General features: G+C 36.9%; 6 protein-coding genes across 6 annotated transcripts; 3 read left to right on the top strand and 3 right to left on the bottom strand.

Moving 5' to 3' along the window:
• The first annotated feature begins 98 nt into the window (after positions 1–98).
• On the top strand, positions 99–2,401 carry LOC103855159 (polcalcin Bra n 2-like). Its single transcript, XM_033292311.1, has one exon. It carries the CDS (start codon positions 1,986–1,988, stop codon positions 2,235–2,237), a length of 252 nt encoding a protein of 83 aa, XP_033148202.1. The 5' UTR covers positions 99–1,985; the 3' UTR covers positions 2,238–2,401.
• A 761-nt stretch (positions 2,402–3,162) lies between these two features.
• LOC103855160 (U-box domain-containing protein 7) lies at positions 3,163–6,143 on the top strand. Its single transcript, XM_009132117.3, has 2 exons — positions 3,163–3,697; positions 5,108–6,143. Exons 1-2 carry the CDS (start codon positions 3,309–3,311, stop codon positions 5,919–5,921), a joined length of 1,203 nt encoding a protein of 400 aa, XP_009130365.1. The 5' UTR covers positions 3,163–3,308; the 3' UTR covers positions 5,922–6,143.
• A 510-nt stretch (positions 6,144–6,653) lies between these two features.
• Positions 6,654–8,986, bottom strand: LOC103855161 (DELLA protein RGL2). The gene is given in 2 exon segments (XM_009132119.3): positions 6,654–7,513; positions 7,515–8,986. Coding segments are annotated over 2 exon segments (1,629 nt in total). The 5' UTR covers positions 8,579–8,986; the 3' UTR covers positions 6,654–6,948.
• Positions 8,987–9,231: 245 nt separating this feature from the next.
• LOC103855162 ((Z)-3-hexen-1-ol acetyltransferase) lies at positions 9,232–14,399 on the bottom strand. Its single transcript, XM_009132120.3, has 2 exons — positions 12,271–14,399; positions 9,232–12,183 (listed from the first exon to the last, which is right to left on the bottom strand). The coding sequence occupies exons 1-2, from the start codon at positions 12,742–12,744 to the stop codon at positions 11,248–11,250; spliced, it is 1,410 nt and encodes a 469-aa protein (XP_009130368.1). The 5' UTR covers positions 12,745–14,399; the 3' UTR covers positions 9,232–11,247.
• A 255-nt stretch (positions 14,400–14,654) lies between these two features.
• Positions 14,655–16,515, bottom strand: LOC103855163 ((Z)-3-hexen-1-ol acetyltransferase). Its single transcript, XM_009132121.3, has 2 exons — positions 15,991–16,515; positions 14,655–15,734 (listed from the first exon to the last, which is right to left on the bottom strand). The coding sequence occupies exons 1-2, from the start codon at positions 16,459–16,461 to the stop codon at positions 14,850–14,852; spliced, it is 1,356 nt and encodes a 451-aa protein (XP_009130369.1). The 5' UTR covers positions 16,462–16,515; the 3' UTR covers positions 14,655–14,849.
• Positions 16,516–16,802: 287 nt separating this feature from the next.
• On the top strand, positions 16,803–19,301 carry LOC103855164 (BTB/POZ domain-containing protein At3g03510). Its single transcript, XM_009132122.3, has 3 exons — positions 16,803–17,476; positions 17,562–17,622; positions 17,691–19,301. Exons 1-3 carry the CDS (start codon positions 17,442–17,444, stop codon positions 19,161–19,163), a joined length of 1,569 nt encoding a protein of 522 aa, XP_009130370.1. The 5' UTR covers positions 16,803–17,441; the 3' UTR covers positions 19,164–19,301.
• The last annotated feature ends 3,234 nt before the right edge of the window (positions 19,302–22,535 follow it).

Below are 22,535 nucleotides of genomic sequence, written 5' to 3' on the forward strand. Positions count from 1 at the left end.
TCTTTAGGTATTTGATTTGGCCATTACAATTAATGTCAATTTCTTTAAATCGCTTTTCGGTATCTTCTTGAGAAAATCCGGGAAAAAATTTAAGAAAAGCATTAGAAAACTCATCCAACGAAACTGTACCATCATTGTTCTTGTCAAAACGCTTGAAGATCTTCTCTAGAGACATTTTTATTATAGTATATATATGATTTATTTTGATATTCCTGAGACTTGTGGGAAATATGACACATTATGTTCTTGTATTTATAGGATTTTAAAATCCTACATAAAATCTAATAAGTTGATAGCCCAATTAATGATTAACCAAACAGAAATGTATTAAGTAAGTGATCTGAATATAAATGATTTACATTTGCACACACAAAAAAAGAATACAAAGGATTTACATTTGATGTTATCTTGTGATTTGGATATGCTTAAATGCATTGTTAATGTATTGAGAATTGGATGACATAATTAAACATATACTAATATTTACATGAAAAGAAGAAAATATTTTACTTTAACACATGTTAAGCATATAAGATATCAAATCTTACAAAAAAATGGAACATTAATAAATAGTTTCAGGAGAAAGATAACATAGCAAAAATATAGATTGTCAATTTAAATAATATAAAATAAAATTTATGAAAAATTAAATTTTCCTGCATTTATTCTATGATTTGAATATGAGAAAAATAAGGAAACACATGATGAAAATATCTTTCCAGATTTTATACATATATACTAATTATTATTTTGATGAAAAACTCATAATTATTTGGGTATATATGTATTTTGATCAAAACTACATATTTGGGTATATACGTATACAACTTTATATTCAGCTAAAAATAGGATTCTCAGTTGTTCACTGTGTTGGGTTTGGATCAGCACGGCCCTTTAGCTATGAACCCTCTTTAAAATACTTATAGCCCATTATCAACTTAATTATCTTAAACCGGATCATGTCCGGTCTGATATGGTGGTTATGCAAACCGAATCAAATAAAACTGTCGACAGGTATCCCATTTAACTGCGCAGTGACTGACTTATGCTAATATAATTTACAAATCTACCCTTCGCCTCCTTCCTTCTCCGTCTGACCATCGATCTCAAGCCGCCACGACTCTCCGGCTCCGAGGAACTCTACCGTCGATTAAGCAGAAAAGCAGAAATGGAAGATGCAGCCTCTCCTAATTCAGGTTCCGATTTGAACCTCGGAGGGAATCGCGGTAGATCCATCGAAGAATGCCAGGACATGATCCAACGAAGCTTTCGAAGTATATAAGCCTCTCGTTTTCGTTTCAGCTTCTCAATTCTTAGATTCATTGGTTGTTTGATTAGATCAATCTAGGGGTTTAGGGTTTTAGAATCACTCTAGAGATCCATTGATTAGTTTCTATGAACATGTTCATTTGATGATGATAATGATGATGATGATGATGATGGTATAATCTGTGATTAGATCCGATCGTGAAGTTTCTGATGGAGCAGCAAAAGACGCCATGGAAGCAGTGTGGGATACATGTTACAATGACACTAAACCTTTTGATAGAGCTCCTTGAAGGTTATACACCTCTTTATACTCTCAAGTCTCAAGAGACTTACTTTTGCTTCTAAAAGATGGAGATAAAGCCAAAAAAAGGTTGGATCAGCCATTGATTTTTGTTTTTTTCTTCCGGTATTTATTTCTCACTATGGATGAATAGTTTGCTATAAATCTAACATTACGAAATAAAGCTTAAAATGACAGAGGAGTTGATCAGTGTGTCCTTGTCTAAATTGTAGTTATGTCTTTAACAAAATAAAACTGTTTTGTAATGACCGCTAATGGAGGACAAGTCACATTCTAATTTTAGTAACTTCAGTTTCCTCCCTAGACTTGCCTAATTTAAAGCATAGCCTCAGCTTCTTCACATTCAAATCTCTTTATATAACCTTTATGTTCTCATCTAATTCCTTCGATACCAAAAGAAGAAAACTGATTAACAATGGCTGACGCAACCGAGAAAGCAGAGCACGACCGTGTTTTCAAGAAGTTTGATGCTAACGGAGATGGAAAAATCTCTGCCACCGAGCTTGGAGATGCTCTCAAGAACCTTGGCTCGGCCACACACGATGACATTAAGCGTATGATGGTCGAGATTGATACCGATGGTGATGGATACATATCGTACCAAGAGTTTTCTGATTTCGCAAGTGCTAATCGTGGTCTCATGAAAGATGTTGCCAAAATTTTCTAAGTGGAGTTTCAAAATCTATAATTCACTTGAAAATGATTTGAGGATTAATCATGTTTAATTTGTTTTTGTAATGGCATATCATTTGATTAAGTATGTATTTTTGGTTATAAAAGTATAAAATGTAGTTAACTCAGTGATATATTAATAATATTTTCTCCGTTTTCGAATTATAAATGTTCTTTTAATGTTACAAAAAGATAAATTTAAGTTTTTATATATTTTCATTATTTAATGATGATAAATTGTAAACTTTAGAAAGGTAGGTGAATGTATAGAATTATTATTGATTTTGAAAATAGGTAATCATAGAAAATGATGTGTTCAATTATTTATAATCAAATTTTAAGTTGTCTTTTAATGTGAAAATCTGATATTGGAAACAAAAATATATATTATCACCAGTCAAATATAAATGAGGCTCCCCTACTTTATGTACTTTTCAACCTTTAGCCCAAAAATGTCTATGCATAAGATAAAGACAATGTAACAAAGAATGGTTGCCAACTGATCTTTAACATTGAGGACCAACAAACATATATACTTTATTCAAAACATATATTAGAATAAAATCTCTCAGCTAGCTTTAGCCCATAAACATCATTGTTCAAAATATCTCTTTTTTACAAATGAAAACTAAAAGATACACACAAAAAAAAAACTTAAGAAAATATTAGCCATCCCTTAAAAATCTTTCTCTAAAATTTGGAATTTAATATGTTCTTATATTAAAAACAAATTTAATTCCCGAAATTAAAATATTGAGAATTTGTACTCCCTACACACAACTTCCCCTCTATTTGCATTCACCCTATTTCCCTTCAATTTTCTTCTTCCCATCAATACCATTTTCCCCCAATTCAATGGTATCCTACTCTTTTCAGTATATTGAGCTAATTTGCTCTAAAAAATTTGACTATAAAAACATATATTTTTTTTTTTTGCGTTTGGTGTTGGTGTAGTATATATATATGTACACGTACTATGTAACCGTTGGCCAACGCACTTACTCATATAAGTCTCTCTCTCTCTCTCTCTTTCTCAAACAGATCTTTCCGCCTCTCTCTCTCTGAAATGGACCTCGCCGGAGCAACCTCCACCGTTGCTTCTTCTTCTCCATCTTCCTCTGTATCCTCAACCGCTACGAGCCTCGATTGCGACTCGCCACGTGGCGGAGATGTAGACCACGAATTGCTCCGCACCACGTCCGTTTCCGTTTCCCTTTCTTTGTCGTCTTCCGCCTCAATCCAGAGAGTGCTGAGCTTAATCCGATCGGAGGATCCCGACTCGAGGCTGTTCGCGGCCAAAGAGATCCGCCGGCTGACCAAGACGTCGCATAGATGCCGCCGACACTTTTCCCAGGCCGTCGAACCGCTCGTTTCCATGCTCCGATTCGAATCGCCCGAGTCGCACCACGAAGCGGCTCTCCTCGCTCTCCTCAACCTCGCCGTCAAAGACGAGAAGTACGTTACGCTTTATTCTTCCTTGATTCTGTTTTCGTTACGCTTATCTGATTAGTGACTTCTAATTAATCAAATTCGGAATATTAGATTACGTAGACGATTGATAGAGGTTATATCCATTAGCTCAATTGCTCGTTCATGATTGGATAATCTCTCGATCTTAGCGAACTATGCTTTGTTTGGATCCAACAACTTTAGTTGCCTCGTATCCAAATGCTTTTCGTTTGCTTGGAGTGTACTCTACCCTTCCTCCTCTAAGCTCCCTTTGTGTGTGTGTGTGTGTTCCTCTTTTTTTTTTTTTTTTGCTTCTTTTTGAAGATTTTTTTTTGTTACTGGGAATTGAGAATTATCTAGGGTTCATCCATTTTTTTGGAAAGAGGATATTTCGTCACGGTACTAGAGAGAAGATACTCTTTCTTTATTTCTTCTCTCACTTTTTTAAATTGTTCTTTCGTTTTATGCGGTTTCTGGAGATTTCTGACTATTCCTTTTTTATCGTTACTAATCGTGAGGTTTGATTGGTTCTTCTACTTGCGGATGATATTTTGATTGATCTAGAGAGACTCATGTTACCTTTTACTTTCTTTTTTTTTCCCTGGTCTTGACATTCCATAAGAAAGCAACGAATCAAGTTGCTAGATAAGACCAAAACACACAAGAATCTTTTTTTTATCCTCCCTAAAAACACATAGAGAAGAATATCATGACACTAGTTATGCCGCCGCAAATTCCCTCCCCCTTTAGTTACATCAAAGTGATGACATCTCACGGATCTTGATCCAGTTAGTTTTTTTTTTTATCATTTGGGGTATGTGGCAAACCAAGAAAATAACAGAGGATGGTTTTAAGTCAAGTAGTAGTTTAGATGGGAATCAACTGAAGCTTAACTAACTCTTTTGCTTTACGGGGGCAGGTATGAATAAGTTTTGCCTAACTTAAATTTTAATTTGTACATCCGTAGTAGGGCCTTGCTTTACAAGACTTAGTATTTTATACAGTTTTTCACTTGCTGGCTGAATCTTTCCTTAATTTGTACGCAAACGAGACCTTGTAGTCTAATTTCTTCTTTGGTCTATTATCATCACTTTTTTTTTATTAAGTGGAGAAAAGAGGTGCAAGCAAAGTAGAGAAGCTAAACCTCAAAAGCCTTTCTTTATCTTCACTTTTCCTCTCCTTCATTAAATATCTTTCCCTTACTTTAATTTTTGTGTCCATAAACATTATTTAATACAATCCGTACCTTTAGGTCGGCTTGGTTTTCCTAAGAGGTTAGGTAGATGGGCTGCAACTCTATTCCTCTTGATTACAATTCATATGACTGAGAAACTGAATGCACCAAAGTCTATTTGTTAAGTTGTCATTGTCTTTAAGACTTTTCTGAGTTTTGTTGTTGTTTTTTTCATTTTTCAGGAATAAGGTGAGCATTATTGAAGCAGGTGCATTAGAGCCAATCATCAACTTCTTGCAATGTAATAGCCAAACACTTCAAGAATATGCTTCTGCATCTTTGCTCACTCTCTCAGCCACCGCTACCAACAAACCCATCATTGGAGCTAACGGAGTGATTCCTCTATTAGTCAAAGTCATTCAACACGGAAGCCCACAAGCTAAAGTTGATGCAGTCATGGCACTTTCCAACCTCTCTACGCTCTCCACTAACCTGAGCATGATCATAGCGACCAGACCACTCTTGCCGATACTGAGTCTTCTCAAAACAAGTAAAAAATCATCGAAAACATCTGAGAAATGCTGTTCCCTCATAGAGTCCTTGATCGTTTCTGGAGAGGAGGCGAGAACAGGTTTAGTTTCATACGAAGGAGGAGTTTTTGCGGTGGTGGAGGTTCTCGAAAACGGGTCACTACAAGCTCGAGAACACGCGGTTGGCGTGCTCTTAACACTCTGCCAGAGCGATAGAAGTAAATACAGAGAGCCCATTCTCAGAGAAGGTGTAATACCGGGACTGCTTGAGCTCACGGTTCAAGGAACATCGAAGTCTCGGACAAAAGCTCAAAGACTTCTCTCTTTACTAAGGAACTCAAAAAGTCCAAGATCAGAGGTTCAACCCGATACAATAGAGAACATAGTGTCGAGCTTGATCTCTCACATAGACGGAGATGATCAGTCAGGTAAGGCGAAGAAGATGCTAGCTGAAATGGTGCAAGTTAGCATGGAGAAGAGCTTGAGACATCTACAAGAACGTGCTTCCACTCTTGTCCGTCCCTAAAACCGCATTTCCCGAGGTTTGATTCTGCATAAAGGGTGATGAAGATTGAAGGGTTGATATAATATATATGCCAGTCCAGTGCCGGCCTTCTGGTTCTCAGTGACTTGGTTTCTTTTATTACTCAAAGTTGTTCATAATAAAAGGTCTTTGGTGTGTACATATACATCTCTATAGAAACGTTTTTAATTTTAAATAAAAGGTTTCAATCATGTTGTTGTGGCATTGGAGTTTAGACATCAACATCAAGCTTTCACTACTAGACTACTAGTTAGATATTTCTCTTTTTAAATAACTTTTTTATTCAAGATCACATGCATCACGTTTAAGAATGATAATCATCCAACTTTAGATCCAACTAGTCTTTTGTTGAAGGAGCCCATTTAATTTGAGGCTTATGATATCATAAAGGTAAAAACGATTTTCATCACCGCACACACTTTTAAAACTGGATTACGTACGTGAAGATCAATTTGGCTATCTATATTACATCATCAGCCCCATACTAAAGAGAGAGAACAGAACAATTTGTTTGTTCTTTTAATGTTTCAAAACAAAAAAAAATGTACCAAAAGATATTTTGATAAGAAAATCTTGTAACACAAAGGCTGACATCAGTCCTCGAAACTGAAAGTACGTTTTGGATCCGCCTTTTCAGAACCGCTCACGTTCACCACCACCAACCCCCATGTTATCAAAACGAAACAGTCCAAATACTGATAAATATCACACAAATGATCTTAATATAAACATATACATTGGGTAAAATTATAGACATATAGAAAACATTATCCCTTCCATTTATTGAAAAGCTTTGAAAAGAAGAACTAACTAGCTCGAGCTACGATACAAGGTTTTACTCGTTTCTCTCCAGTTTCTAAGATAGTCTACGCACAGGGTCCAAAACGATAAAGATGTAAACATTTAAAACACACAAAAAGATTGGGTTAAAACAGTAAAACATAGCTAAAAGTTACGGTCCCTATTTTTAAACATTTATTTTTTCTCTTTCATTTTTCCCGTGTCATCTCTACGCTCCGGCGAGTTTCCACGCCGACGTGGCAATAAGTGGCCTCGTCTGCCACCCCAACATCAAACACCCGTCGTTCTCCTCAACTCTGTATCCATCTCCCCCGGCGAAAACCGATAAGAGCATGCTCGCTTGCTTAAACGCGCTGGATCCGAGAGGCACCGGGTCAAACCCGACGGATCCCATTCGGGCTTTCCACTGCGCCAGCGTCTCGTGCCTCTCGACCCGATCAGTTCCTTCCGCGGCCACCACGTTAACTATCTGTCTCCCTAAGTAAACCTCCGACATTACTCGGTCTTGGCTCGGTAAGGTGTAACTGTCTTCCAGCGAGTCGAACAAGCTCGAGTAGTAGTGAAGCGCTTCGTTGAACCTATCGAGAAAAACGACGCCGTTGTGGTTCGCTTCTTGCTCCACCATAGTAAGAATACTCGGCCTCACGGTCTTTACGGTGGTTAAGAGTTTCTCGATCGAACCGGACCGGTTTAACAGCCTGTGGAGCTCGAAAACCGAGTTAACCACTAATGTTTCCGATTCGGGCCGGGTCTCGAACATCTCCGGTTCGAGATAAACTCTCCGCCGCTAAGCCTTTGAACTCGAACTCGACGCCGATCGCCTGAGCGAACTGAGCTAGCTTCCAACCTAGCTGCTGAAGCGAGTCCGAGCTCTCCGTCTGCGGCGGTCCGACTCCGGTGAGGCGGAACGACGGTGGTCCGCCGGGTCTAACCGCTAAGGCCTGCATCAACGCCGGCCATTGCATCCCTTGGTTGAGCCCGAGGTCGATCACGTGGACTCTACGCGCCGTCGTAACGGCTTCGAGGATGGCTTGGTTCGCCGTGAAGTGAGCGAACTTTAAGTAAGGGCAAGACTCGTAGAAGTGCATCTGCAAAGCCTCTTCGAACGAGGGGCCCACAGAGGAACCGCCTGAGAGGTCTGCCGCGTAAATCCGACGCGCCAAGCCTTGTGCGAAGTAAGTAGCGACTTTCCCCATGGCTCCAGCTTGAGAAGCCGCGAGTGTCCCCACGCTTTTTACGAGCGCGTCCGCTAAGTTGAGATCTTGTTGCTGAATCGCCTCAGCGCAGGCCACCAGCGCGTGGACTAGTCTAACTCCGGTTTCTTGAGAGTCAACGACCACAACAGGGCGAGTCAACTCTCCCCAGGATCCGACTGATTCGAGTCGGATCCTTTTGCTGCTAGCTTCCTCCTCAGCACCTTCCTCCGCCTTGGGAAACGCCGAGAGACCAGGAATGGCGCTCAGACCGTACTCAGACCTATCCTCGCAAATCCGGGTCGGGTCAAGATCCGAGGGTTCCGGGTTGTTGAGCTCGGAAAGCATGGTCTCGACCCAGTTAGAGAGATCAGACGGGTTATAGTGAACGGTGTCGTTTAAGACAGTGGAACCAACGTCATCATTAGACAGCACCATCTCAAGCTGCTCGAGCTTCTGCGCTACTTCAGCCATTTCGGAAGACCGAACCTTGTAGCCAAGAACTTCGAGAAGCTCGTCCATGTTGCTGTCGTCCGCCATCTTACCCTTGATGTTATCCACCACTGAAGAAGAACCTTCACAGGAGCCAGACGGTTGTTGGGATTGTGGTGCTGGGTCCCACGTTTCTCCATGTCCTCTCTTCATCTTTCCTTCTTTGGTGATGAGAGACTGACGAAATTTATGTGAGAAAATGAGTTTTGTGGATATAAGAAAGGAGGTTTACTTTACTTCATGGGTAGGTAAGGTTTTAATGAGGATTTTTTTAAAAAGAAAAATAATTATTGGATTGGTCTTTTTATAGATGTGAGATAGTTACAGACAATTTGTGGAAACAAAGGAGAGATTCTGAGAAGAACAATATATAAACACGAGGGTGAAAGAAAGAGGTCCAATGAGAGAAGTTAATACTGTAAGTGTGTGTTTAAGAGATAAGGAGAGTGCAGAGGAGATGCCACTATAGTTTGGCACCTGTTTCCCTCTTACTTCATGTTCCTAACTCCAAGAGTTTTTACTCTTTTCACTTCCCTCAAGATATTTCTTTCTTGTAATATAATAAGGGTCCATATAATAATGATTTTAATTAAACTAAAATATTTAAACGATCGGATTGTTTGTGAGAGTCATGATTAAAATCGTTTTAAAAATTTGACAGAATAGTGACTTTTATATGAGTTATATGAGTAGCAACTGATAGTAATTTTTTTAAGTTGAAAAAATGATATATTTTTCGAAAATGTCACATAAGCCGGTTAAGCTTCTGAATCATATGGTTTACATATTTGGCTGACTGTTTTTTCGTTTTTTTTGTTTTACCAATCAAACTTTATAACTTACAAAGTTTTAGGTTATGGTGTGCTTTCGTGAGATTTGTTGGTATGATTTTCAAAGGTGTGTAGTGTAAAGTTGTCTTTAATGGGACTGTCAGAGTCTTATATACGATTATGACTTAATTGTTCTTAAAAGGCATTGAATATTGTCATATTCTTGCATACGACTTCCTTGTTCCTAATCCGAGACGGCACCAAATGCGTGTTAAGGAAATGGATTTTGTTAATGACCTTTTACAATTAGTAGAACTTAAAAACAATATTTTCATAGACATGCTATTATATTTTGCTACTAACAAAAATAATAGTTTTATCCATTTTCCTATAGATGTATGGTTCTAATTTCTACTCATTCTCTGATCTTAATCGTCAAATTGAATATCTTAATCAATTATCAAATATAAAATTATATGAAATCGTAAAATCATCTGAACTTATGATCTTCACACTGCAAGTCAGTAAAGCTTTAAAATCGAAGCCAACATGATGGTGTCATTAAGTTCCACTATACACTGAAGTAAGAATCCTATGTTGTTTGGATTTAAAGAAAACATCCATAGCAACAAAAATAGAGAAAACGAGTTTTTGTTTTCAGCAGGTTTCATGTCATAACATTGATTTTTAATGATCTAACCAAACTCATATAGTCATATTTCAGTAGATAATCAATTATAAACTGGTCTCTATAAGACGAGTATAAGTGCGAAAGATAGTATCCTCCCATTTTTTATGACGATGAGAATCTTTATTCGAATCATAATGGCGAGATATATTTGTTTTCTGTATTAGTTTGTTCACTGAGATAAAACTACAGCTTGTGAGGTGGACACATGAGCAACATGTTATGTGCCACGTAGAGGAAAACAGCCTACGAGACGTGGACAACATAAGGGTTACTTTCACTGATAGATTCATATTATTTTCTTGCTGCAGTTTATATACATATGTAATATAGACACATCAGCAGACAGCATGCATAATTAATAAAGGTTTTTTTTTGGTATAGTGGTATCGTTTTGAAACCGAAAAGATCCTTTTGGAATATAAGAAGAGAAAAGAGTGTTGGGCATTGTTGTATGGTCCCAGTCGCAGCTTGATAGAAAATGATAGTAGTTGATGTGTTTGAAGTCACATGGTGCATGCTTTTCCATTTTGAGGCGTTTGATGTAACTTAGTATCTAAATTGATTGGTTTTGGTTTGTGGTTTATATTATTTTGTTACTTTGATTTAAAAAAAAAAAATTTGCAAGAGAACTGAAACTCAACTAGTGTTGATTTGACATGTAATTTGCAAGATATAATACTAACACTCGATTATTTTCCAATCATCCTCAAGAAGTTGAAATTTAGGGTCCATGTTTTTGTTGAAGAAAATAGAGAAAAAGAAGAGTAAAGCTTTGATTTAGTGTCCAAGTTAAAACGATGTGTTAAGAGACAAAACAACGTAGTTTGACTTAACAAATCAAACTTATTTACCATTGTATTATTAAATGCTTACTTATCTCGATTTACCGGTTGATTAACGATGTTTAGTCAAAATAGTTTATCGTGTTACACTAACGAATTCAGATAGAAAATAGGATAACCAGATTAGAGTCGTGGTTAAAACAGATCAATTGTCTGGATCGTAATTGGAGCCGGTATGAATAATGTCATGCCCACATACTAAGATAGTTGATAATGGAAAAATATTGGGTGAATTCAATAAAAGAAGCGTTACAAAAGACAGTAAGTTTTATTGATCCTATGCAATTACTTTGTTAAATATGCGACAAGCGAATATAAATAAAATTTGATGTGGCAGTTTTATTATGCATGGCATAGGCATACTAATTGATAACGTTACTGAGAATGTATATCGACTTATCAGCTTTCGTTTGCAAAGACATGAAGACAATAAACTTCCGGATGCATGTTTGATACGCCCACACAAGTAACACACCCATAACGGGCCCAACCATTAAAACCCAATAAACTGTTATTTCTTTAAATTTTAGATTTCAAGACAAATGTCTTTTTGGACTTAGCAAAGGATCCGGCCATGAAAACACCGTTGAGCTCTTCTACGAACTTCTCCATCGCTAGCGCAGGCAAGCTAATTGCCACAACAGTTCCATTCTCACCTTTTTTATTCTTAAATGGCACATAGAAGCTCACTCCTGGAAACGTGGCAATACCGGCCTTAGCGGTTCCACCGTACACCGGTTTACCCCAAGGGCCGAAATCAACTTTTCCTATATCAAAACGTCTCAAATCCGACACTATGTAGTTTTCAGCTGTCACAAACTTAGGCCGGCCTCTAGTTGCCATTAGCGCCGTCACTGACCGTATGTAGTCCTCTGTCACGCTAGACTTCGCCTCTTGTATCAACCTCAGAGGAAACTCGAGCGGTTTTTCCATCAGATCTTTTGCGGTGGCTATCGCCACAGGAATGGCAAATACGTTTCCATAGTAACCCGACGGTATGGGTGGGTTTCTAAGTTTGGAACGAGAATTGACGATGCATGTCATTCGCATCTCGGTGTTGGGGTCTGGACTCATTGCAACCGTCCGACAACGCCACAAAAACGATGTCAGCGCATCAAAAGTGCTGTTGTGGTTGTGGAGACCGGGCGGGAGGAGTCTCCTTATAGCGGCTATCTCGTCCGGACCAAAAAAGAAAGACCTAGTAACCAAACAATCTCCAACAACAACCGCTTCGGGTTCCACATATTCGTCATACTCGCGGTGAGTATGTGTCACGCGAGCATATGTACTCGCGATCAGCAACTGTCGTTCCCACACAGGTGGAACTGAAGGCGCGTGTAACCCACACGCCAACTCGCATAGTGATTTCAGAAAGAGTGACAGACCGGCTCCATCCGTCATGGTGTGGTTGATACGGAGGGCGAAGATGAATCCACCGCACTTGAGCCGCGTGACCTACACTCACGTGAATATTCTTAGAGTCGAGCTTACTTGTGAAAGAATTTAAAAGATTAAAAAAAAAAATCATGACGTTTGATATACCTCAACGAGAAGTAAAGGAGTGCCAAGCAACTCACTAGAACCTTCTACGTCAAAGAGAAGCTCTTCTAAGCAAGGGAAAGGAGGAAGAAGAGCATCAGCTTCCTCCAACTCAGCAAACGTAACGTCAGCGTCTGCTTCAATGAACAAAACGCCTTCTCCGGTACAGTTCACCGCAAGTTTCCGGTTAGGACCTTCCAGGAGCCTACCAGCGAACGGGTAATAGTAAACCAGCGTCTGTCCGAGAGCTGTCCTGATCACTTGGACCGGATCAAGAGTACTTGTAAGGCTAGGTCTATAGAAAAACATAAAGGGAATTTGAAATCTCAGTCCTTGTTGGTCGTCTATGTCGGAGAGAAGCTTGAGCTCTCTTGGTGTTAGCTTAGCCGGAGTAATCAGCTCAGGCTTCCGGCGATGCACCTTGAACGAAAGACGTGGTGTGGTGGTGGATAGTGGCAAAGACAATTGATAGTCCATTGTTTGAGATTTTTTTGAGCAGACTTAACATAAGATATTGTTTTAACCATATTATATACAAACCGCACTATCATAATATCGCACATTTTAAACGTATGTTAGTTAGGGTTCTTTTGAAAAAAAATTGGTTAGCGATAATGTTTCGGCTTAGAAAGCTAGTTGATTAACTTTCTTTGGAAAAACGTGTTTTCTGTTTGAAATAAGGCGTATAATTGTCTGTATTTAGATATCGACACTTGTTTGTGTGGGTGAAACTGATTGGCTGTCACCAAAAGGACCATGGTACATGTTTGTGTGGGTGAAATTGTAAATCACATAAAGAGGTCCGTGAAGCTATTTGGTTCCTTGATTACATCACAGTCAGTATACCACAATTTGGTGAGGACTCGAGCATCTCTGGAGGAGATATGTGGGTAATATAACCTGATTGGTTCACTTATTTTCAAGATCAGAAATCGTTGTGCCCATTAATCATCTGTAGTAACTACTTGTCTCATATTAGAGATAACTGTCAAAAAGTTATGAAAAAGCTCTTTGGGGTTATTAATCATCTGTAGTAACTACTTGTCTCATGTCTGTTAAAACAAGTTGGATCTTTACTGGGCTTTCATATAAATATCACTAAACGTGGGTCGGCTCTGCATATTTTATTTCGGATCATTAGAAAACGAGGTGGGCTCGGCGGGAATGTTCAAGATTGAGAAGGAGAAAGCGATGATGATGGTGATGTTGATGATCACAGATCACCATTGCTGCTTTCAAACTAATGCATAAAATGGGAAAGAGTATAATACTTCTATAAATTTTTCTAAATATGCATAAATGATCACATGACTTTTTGAAATAGATGTTCTTTTCTACACTTGGAATCTTGTAAACTTATAAACTGTCCACACAATGTGTTGTCACTATCATTTGGTAGAGTGGGGAGATCCATAAACATTAAAACGGGCCAAAAAAAAAATATATGCATGTGTTTTTGGTACGTCTTTTTTGTAAAAAAAATGTTTTATGGTACTTGGTACATGCATGCATATGACATGCAAAATTTAGCAAATACTTCACGTTCTTTTTACTCAACGTTTTGTTTATACTCAGAAATATTTCTTGGGAGTCAACAGTAAAGGTTTATTTACTTGTTTCTATTTGAATGATTACATGAAAAATAAATAAAAGAATGTTAACTCTGCGAGCTTTTAATTTGTATCGTGCCCTGAATGAAGTGTATCTTATCTTGTGATTGTCTATTTATCGTGTAATCAATTATATATTTAGTAATTAACCTTTCGTCTGATAATTATAACAACTAGTCGAATAGAAGTGGAAGGGAACTGGACAAGTGGCATTAATGTGAATGGTAACGTGAACACTTCTGCATATGGTCTTTCGTTCTTTGGAATCTGCCAGTAATAATTCCTGGGCTTCAGCATTTTCAGATATTTTGAAAGTTTGTAGCTTAAGTGTCTTCATTCAATCGCTGGCTTCCTTTGTCATTAAATTGTTTCCCATTTGTTATATTTATAATTATTTATCATAGTAATGGTTGAAAAGAATGTTTCAAACTTTGGTTTATATATGCCAACAGTGGATTGTCCCACAAGTCGGATATTTTCATAATGAGTCATGAGCATATTTATTATCAAGATCCAAGAAAAAAAAAAAAACAAACTGGGAGGTCTATTTCTAGAATGGAATCTTTTTTTGAGTGTCACGGACTGACGACCCTGTATTTTGAGCGTCACAGGCTCACGATCCCGTCTCCATGAGATCAGGAACCAATAGGAGCCGCTATGAATAATGTCTTGCCCACATACCAAAATAATTGGTAATGAATAATTCTCGGTTGAATTCGTTAAGATAAGCGTTAGAACTTGGGAGATACTTCTCCTCCAATATAATAAATCGATAACTGAAGAATGATATTACTATTATGTTCTTGCCTATATAAGTATATATAGTGTTCTTGCATGTATTGGTCTCTAGATGATGTGACAATTTTATTATGCAAGGCATACAAATAAATACGTTACTGATAATGCATATCGACTGATCAGCTTTAAGAGCGAAGACCTTATAATGATAATAATGCATGTTTTCTAAATCCGTTAGGTCACATGTAACACACCATCAAGCTCTTCTACGAACTTCTCCATCGCTTGCACCGGCAAGCTAATTGCCACAACGGTTCCGCTCACACCTTTTCTATTCATAAAAGGCACGTAGAAGCTCACTCCTGGAAACACTGCGATACCGGCCTTAGCGGTTCCACCGTACACAGGTTTACCCCACGGCCCGAAATCAACTTTTCCTAAATCAAAATGTCTCAAATCCGACACTATGTAGTTTCCAGCTGCCACAAACATAGGCCTTCCTCTAGTTGCCATTAGTGCCATCATCGACCGTATGTAGTCTTCTGTCACGCTCTTCTTCGCCTCTTGTATCAACCTCAGAGGAAACTCGAGCGGTTTCTCCATTAGATCTTTTGCGGTAGCTATCGCCACAGGAATGGCAAAAACGTTACCGTAGTAACCGGATGGTATGGGCGGGTTGCTAAGTTTGGAACGAGAATTGACGATGCATGTCATTCGCATCTCGGTGTTGGGGTCAGGACTCAGTGCAATCGTCCGACAACGCCACAAAAACGATGTCATCGCTTCAAAAGTGGTGTTGTGGAGATCGGCCGGGAGGAGTCCCCGTATAGTGGAAATCTCCTCCGGACCAAAAAAGAAAGACCTACTAACTAAAAAGTCTCCAACAACAACTGCTTCAGGTTGCACTTTATCATCATACTCGCGGTGCGTATGTGTCACACGCGCAGATGCACTCGCAATCAGGGACTCTCGTTCCCACACTGGTGGAACCGACGGCGCGTGTAACCCACATGCCAACTCGCATAGTGATTTCAGAAAGAGGGACAGACCAGCTCCATCAGTCATGGTGTGGTTGAAACGGAGGGCGAAGATGAATCCGCTACACTTGAGACGTGTGACCTACACTCATGGAAACGTTTTTAGAATCCATTTGCTTGTGAAAACAATAGAAATTTCTTGTATTTTACATAATCACTTTTTTTAGCAAAAAAGAAAAACAATAGATATTTCTCAACACACCAATTATATTAATATTTAATTAAAATTTTCTAAAAAAATATTCATGAGACTTTCACATAGTCTATGGTGAAAAATTCTCCAATAAGGATGATCTAATAACTGTAAAGATAATTTTTTTTTATCACGTTTGATATACCTGAACGAGAAGCAAAGGAGTGTTAAGAAGCTCGCTGGAACCTTCTACGTCAAAGAGAAGCTCTTCTAAGCAAGGGAAAGGGGGAAGAAGAGCATCAGCTTCTTCCAACTTAGCCAACGTAACGTCAGCGTCTGCTTCAATGAACAAAACGCCTTCTCCCGTACAGTCCACCGAAAGTTTTCGGTTAAGACCTTCCCGGAGCCTACCAGCGAACGGGTAATAGTAAACCAGCGTCTGAGCCAGAGCTCTCCTGACCACTTGAACCGGATCAAGATTACTAGTAAGGTTAGGTCTATAGAAAAAGATAACAGGAATTTGAAATCTCAGTCCTTGTTGGTCGTCTATGTCGGAGAGAGGTTTGAGCTCTCGTGGCGTTGGCTTAGCCGGAGTGACAAGCTCAGGCTGCCGGCGATGCACCTTAAAAGAGAGACATGTGGTGGTGGATGGTGGCAAAGATACTTGATAGTCCATGGTTTGAGACTTTTTTGAGGATAGACTTAAACACAAGACACTGTATTAACCACATAATATACAAACATATAAACATAATAATGCACATTTTAAAAACATATGTTGGTTTGGTACTTTTTTGTTGGCTACTGTATAAGGTTAGGTACTGGTACTATGCCACGTTATTACCGATAATGTTTGTTGATTGACTTTTTAGAAAAATGTGTTTTCTATTTATTTTTATTTCCTAGTTGGGAAAGAATGATTTCTTTCATCTTCTTAGCATGTTTTGTGCTATTTTATAGTCGTAACACACAAAAGTAAGTGATAATTTCTACCCAAATGAAAACAATATCACAGTTAAACTACGTTTTAACATCTATACGTAATACATGCACATGATCGACTGTATTCATTCATCTATAAAAGGTAATGAACCGATACCAATTTTGTTTGTGTGATGAATCTGCAAATCATAAAAGAGGTTCTTGAAAGCTAATTGGTTCCATGATTACATCACAAATATATTAAACATTGGTTCTTCATTTCTTTTTAAGTTCAGGAAGATCCAATTAACAAATGATTTGTCTCTCTAAAATACAACGTGTCAGAGTGAAACTATAAAGCATGATATAAGGAAAAAGAAAACTGGTTAATAGAAGTACTATTAATACAGATTAAATCACATATTTAACCAGAAATATCGGTAAAGGAATAAAACAGCTTACTTAGGAGTTAACGTTTTTCACTTGAGAAAATCCCACAATATCATAACAATACTTCCTACATCTCTGCATGAACCACATTTTTCTTCTAACGTTACTTTTTTTCTTTCTTCTATAGCTTTTGACTTAATCTTCAGTGTTGAAGAATTGCTTTTCTCTTCCTATTCTCTGTTTTTCTCCATCGTTACATAGTTCCGTGAACCACAAGCTTGTATTCCTTCGACAACAAGTTAGAGTCACAATCTCTTTCGATTAAACAGAAAGGCTACTACAAAAATGTCAGATGGATACTCGAAGAACACTATGACCCGGTAAGACTCTTATTCTATTTGGTTCAGGTTAGTTTTATAATCAACTCTATAAATATTATTAGCCCTAATGTTTCATCATCTGTAGAAACTCAAAGCCACCAGATCTTGAACTCTACGTGAAAGGAGTCCCATTTCATCTTCACAATGTAAGCTTCCTGCACTCAATTTCTTCTGATTTATAGGGTTTTTGACTTTGGTTTTGGTGTTTGTTTAGGAAACTTTGGCTAAGAAGTCTGCCAAAGTGACAACACTACTCGAGTGTAAGAAGATCGATGAACTGCGGTGGATCCTCAAAGACATTGACGTGGAACCGACAACCTTCTTCCTCGTGGTTAGATTCTGCTATGGCTACAAGATCCATTTATCATCTGAAAACATCCTCTCTGTTCTCTGCACCGCTTATTACCTAGAGATGAACGATGATCACATCTCTAATAACTTGCTGAACAAGGCAGTAACGTTTTTGGAACAACGACTTCTTATGAGCTGGAACGAGACGGTGAAAGCTCTTGCTGTCTGCAGCGACAAGATTCTTGACAAAATCTCTGTTGTTGGACTCACTGAAGTCTTCTTAGACTCTCTTCTCGAAAAGGCTCTCAAAGATCCTAGTTTACTCGAATATCTTACTACGTTACCTCTTAGGTTATATGAACCATTGATCCAGGAAGCTAGTAAGCACAATGTCTCGGTCGAAAACCTCGTGGAATCGGTCTACAACTACGCGAAAAGATACGTTTTCGAGAAATATTCTGGAGATGAAAGCGTTTCAAGAAACAAGAGACAAGTTCTTGAAGCTGTTGAGAGGCTTTTGCCTCACCAAAGAGGAGCTATCTCCTGTGGATTCTTGTTCAAATCTCTTAAAGAATCGATGTTTCTCGATGCTTCTCCTGACTGTCGAAAAGGGTTTGAAGATAGGATAAGCAAACAGCTAGATATGGCCACATCAAAAGATCTTATGATTCTATTACCAAACAAAGTGGGAGGAGGAGCTTATGACACCAACCTCTTGAAAACCATTCTCCAGAGCTTCTACAGTAACTACAACGTCTCTGACGTTTCGAGGTTTGTGAGCGTAGCAAGAATGCTTGAAGAGTTTCTATTGGATGCTGCAGCGAGTGATGCTGGTTTAAGTGTAGAAACGTTCAAGGCGTTTGGAGAAATAACGTTTGCTGCGTCTTGCGATGTTTTGAGATACTCTGATGGAATCTACAGAGCGGTTGATGTGTTCTTGGAGAGGCATAGAGATGATCTGACTGAAACTGAGAAGATGGAAGCTTGTAGAGTTCTTGACTGCAAGAAGCTTTCGCCTGAGGCTTGTGAGCATGCTTCGAAGAATGAGAAGCTTCCGTTGAGGATTGTTGTGCAGGTTTTGTTCTTTGCTCAAAAGCAGATTCAGGATAAGGTGGCTAGAGAAATGGAAAGTGTAGAGGATAAAGATGACGATGATGACATTGAGGATATGAATAAGAAGCTGCTGAGGCTTGACATTGAGTCTGATTACAGTGAGAAAAGAGAGATTGAGAATCTTGAATGTGTTGTTCATTGCGTGAAGGAGAAGAAAGAAGAGAGGAAGATAAGTGTGTGGAGAGAAGTGAAGAGGAAGTTTGGTTGTATGACTTCTTTGACTGTGGATGCTTGCAATTGTCACATCAAGAAGAGGAAGAAGACTTATCATCACTACAAATAACAACTTTACTCTATTCTTGTTCTGTTACAATTTTACTTTTATTCTGTTTTTTTCTCTGTTTTGGCAAAGTCTCCTGTTTCTGACTTTTGCTCTATTTAATTTTCCTCATATTTTGGCCGGGGGGGGGGGGGGGGGGGGGGGGGGGGTGGTGGGGGGGGGGGGGGGGGGTACTGGCCGAGCTCGCTCGATCTAGTAAAACCGAAACAGAACTAAAGTAAAAGTAGTTTGAATTCGGTAAATATTGCATAAATCGAATGGATATTAGTTTAATCCCTACGAAAATATACTTTTGAATTTTTCTCAAAATCTATGTATTTAATCCCTACGAAAATATTGAGTTTTTCGGTAGATACTCTATATACGAAAGCCTATGATCTTTTGTGTTGTTTTAAAATTTCTAAACACATTCAACATTTGTATTAATCTTTATTAAACTCTCCTTCATGGTACACGCGCATCGTTTTAATTTTTTGTCAATTAATTTCGTAAAACTTCATAATATTCTTTAAATTGGTGGACTAACCACTAAAAAATCGTTATTTTCTAGAAAAAAGAAGACAACAAAAATTTCAAACCTCTTTGACCTTCATCATATGTTAGTGAAGGATGCAACTATGCATTAAAACATTATTTTCATATTTTTCAAATTTTCTCAAAATCTATGTGTTAACCCCTACGAAAATATTGAATTTTTTGGTAAATGCTCTATATACTTAAGCCTATGATCTTTATGTTGTTTTAAAATTTCTAAACACATTCTACATTTGATATTAATGTATATTAAACTCTCTTTCATGGTACGTGAACATCTTTTTAATTTTTTTTTGTCAATTAATTTAGTAAAACTTTAAAATACTCCTTAAATTGGTGGACTAACCACAATAAAATCGTTATTTTCTAGAGAAATGGTGCCAACAAAAATTTCAAACCTCTTTGCCTTGATAATATGTTAGTGAATGATGCAACTATGCATTAAAATAATATTTTCATATTTTTAAAATTTTCTTAAAATCTATGTGTTAACAACCCCTACGAAAATATTGAATTTTTCGATAAATGCTCTATATACTGAAGCCAATGATCTATAGTGTTGTTTTAAAATTTCTAAACACATTCTACATTTGTATTAATGTATATTAAACTCTCTTTCATAGTACATGCAAATCGTTTTAATTTTTTGTCAATTAATTTAGTAAAACTTCATAATACTTTCTAAATTGGTGGATAACCATTGTAAAATCGTTATTTTCTAGAGAAACACAAACAAAAAAAGTTTCAAACCTCTTTGACCTTCATCATATGTTAGTGAAAGATGCAAATATCCATTAAAAATTATTTTCATATTTTTTGAATTTTTCTCAAAATCTATGTGTTAACCCCTACGAAAATATTGAATTTTTTGGTAAATACTCTATATACTTAAGCCTATGATATTTAGTGTTGTTCTAAAATTTCAAAACACATTATACATTTGAATTAATGTATATTAACTCTCTTTCATAGTACGTAGACATCGTTTTAATTTTTTGTCAATTAATTTAGTAAAATTTCATAATACTCAAATTGGTGGACTAACCACTATAAAATCGCTATTTTCTAGAGAAACGGTGCCAACAAAAGTTTCAAAACTCTTTGACATTCATCACATGTTAGTGAATGATGCAACAATGCATTAAAATAGTATTTTCATATTTTTGATTTTTTCTCAAAATCTATGTGTTAACCCCTACGAAAATATTGAATTTTTCGGTAAATTCTCTATATACTTAAGCCTATGATCTTTCGTGTTGTTTTAAAATTTATAAACACATTATACATTTGCATTAATGTATATTAAACTCTCTTTTTTGGTACGTAGACATCGTTTTAATTTTTGTCAATTTATTTACTAAAACTTCATAATACTCTTTAAATTGGTGGACTAACCACTATAAAATTGCTATTTTTTGGAGAAACGGTGCCAACAAAAGTTTCAAACCTCTTTGACATCCATTGTATGTTACTGAAGGATGAAACTATGCATTAAAACAGTATTTTCATATTTTTGAATTTTTCTCAAAATCTATGTGTTAACCCCTACGAAAATATTGAATTTTCGGTAAATGCTCTATATACTTAAGCATATGATCTTTAGGGTTGTTTTAAAATTTCTAAATATATTCTTCATTTGTATTAATGTATATGAAACTCTCTTTCATGGTACGTGGACATCGTTTTAATTTTTTTCAATTTATTTGGTAAAACTTCATACTACTCTTTAAATTGGTGGACTAACCACTATACAATAGCTATTTTCTAGAGAAACGGTGCCAACGAAAGTTCCAAACCTTTTTGACCTTCATCATATGTTCGTTAAGGATGCAACTATGCATTATTACAATATTTTATATTTTTTGAATTTTTCTCAAAATCTATGAGTTAACCCCTACAAAAATATTGATTTTTTTCGGTAAATGCTCTTTATACTGAACCCTATGATCTTTAGTGTTGTTTTAAAAATTCTAAACACATTCTACATTTTTATTAATGTATATTAAATACATTAAACTCTTTTTCATGGTACATGGGTGTCATTTTAATTTTTTGTCAATTAATTTAGTAAAACTTCATAATATTCTCTAAATTGGTGGACGAACCACTATAAAATCGTTATTCTCTAGAAAACCGGAGACAACAAAGGTTCCGAACCTCATTGACCTTCATCATATGTTAGTGAAGGATGCAAATATGCATTAAAACAATATTTTCATATTTTTTTGATTTTTCTCAAAATCTATGAGTTAACCCCTACGAAAATATTGAGTTTTTCGATTAATGCTCTATATACTTAATCATATAATCTTTAGTGTTGTTTTAAATTTTCTAAACATATTCTACATTTGTATTAATGTATATTAAACTCTCTTTCATGGTACATGGACATCTTTTTAAATTTTGCCAATTAATTTAGTAAAATTTCATAATACTCAAATTGGTGGACTAACCACTATAAAATCACTATTTTTTAGAGAAACGATGGCAACAAAAGTTTCAAAACTCTTTGACCTTCATCATATGTTAGTGAAGGATGCAACTATGCATTAAAACAGTATTTTCATATTTTTCTTAAAATCTAAGTGTTAATTCCCTACGAAAATATTAATTTTTTCGGTAAATGCTCTATATACTTAACCATATGATCTTTAGTGTTGTTTTAAAATTTCTAAACATATTATATATTTGTATTAATGTATATTAAACTCTCTTCCATGGTACATAGACATCGTTTTAAATTTTTGTCAATTAATTTAGTAAAATTTCATAATACTCAAATTGGTGGACTAACTACTATAAAATCGCTATTTTTTAGAGAAACGGTGCCAACAAAAGTTC

The sequence above is a fragment of the Brassica rapa genome, chromosome A05 (assembly GCF_000309985.2).
Source record: "Brassica rapa cultivar Chiifu-401-42 chromosome A05, CAAS_Brap_v3.01, whole genome shotgun sequence".
NCBI lineage: Eukaryota > Viridiplantae > Streptophyta > Magnoliopsida > Brassicales > Brassicaceae > Brassica > Brassica rapa.

Excerpts from the sequence above, each read along its gene's own strand:
- LOC103855164 (XM_009132122.3), top strand. The coding sequence starts at position 17,442 with ATGTCAGATGGATACTCGAAGAACACTATGACCCG. Across the intron at positions 17,477-17,561 it reads TCGAAGAACACTATGACCCG|AAACTCAAAGCCACCAGATC; the intron begins GTAAGACTCTTA and ends CATCATCTGTAG. Across the intron at positions 17,623-17,690 it reads TCCCATTTCATCTTCACAAT|GAAACTTTGGCTAAGAAGTC; the intron begins GTAAGCTTCCTG and ends GTGTTTGTTTAG.
- LOC103855159 (XM_033292311.1), top strand. The coding sequence starts at position 1,986 with ATGGCTGACGCAACCGAGAAAGCAGAGCACGACCGTGTTTTCAAGAAG.
- LOC103855163 (XM_009132121.3), bottom strand. The coding sequence starts at position 16,461 with ATGGACTATCAAGTATCTTTGCCACCATCCACCACCACATGTCTCTCT. Across the intron at positions 15,735-15,990 it reads CTCCTTTGCTTCTCGTTCAG|GTCACACGTCTCAAGTGTAG; the intron begins GTATATCAAACG and ends CCATGAGTGTAG.
- LOC103855160 (XM_009132117.3), top strand. The coding sequence starts at position 3,309 with ATGGACCTCGCCGGAGCAACCTCCACCGTTGCTTCTTCTTCTCCATCT. Across the intron at positions 3,698-5,107 it reads CTCGCCGTCAAAGACGAGAA|GAATAAGGTGAGCATTATTG; the intron begins GTACGTTACGCT and ends TTCATTTTTCAG.
- LOC103855162 (XM_009132120.3), bottom strand. The coding sequence starts at position 12,744 with ATGGACTATCAATTGTCTTTGCCACTATCCACCACCACACCACGTCTT. Across the intron at positions 12,184-12,270 it reads CTCCTTTACTTCTCGTTGAG|GTCACGCGGCTCAAGTGCGG; the intron begins GTATATCAAACG and ends ACGTGAGTGTAG.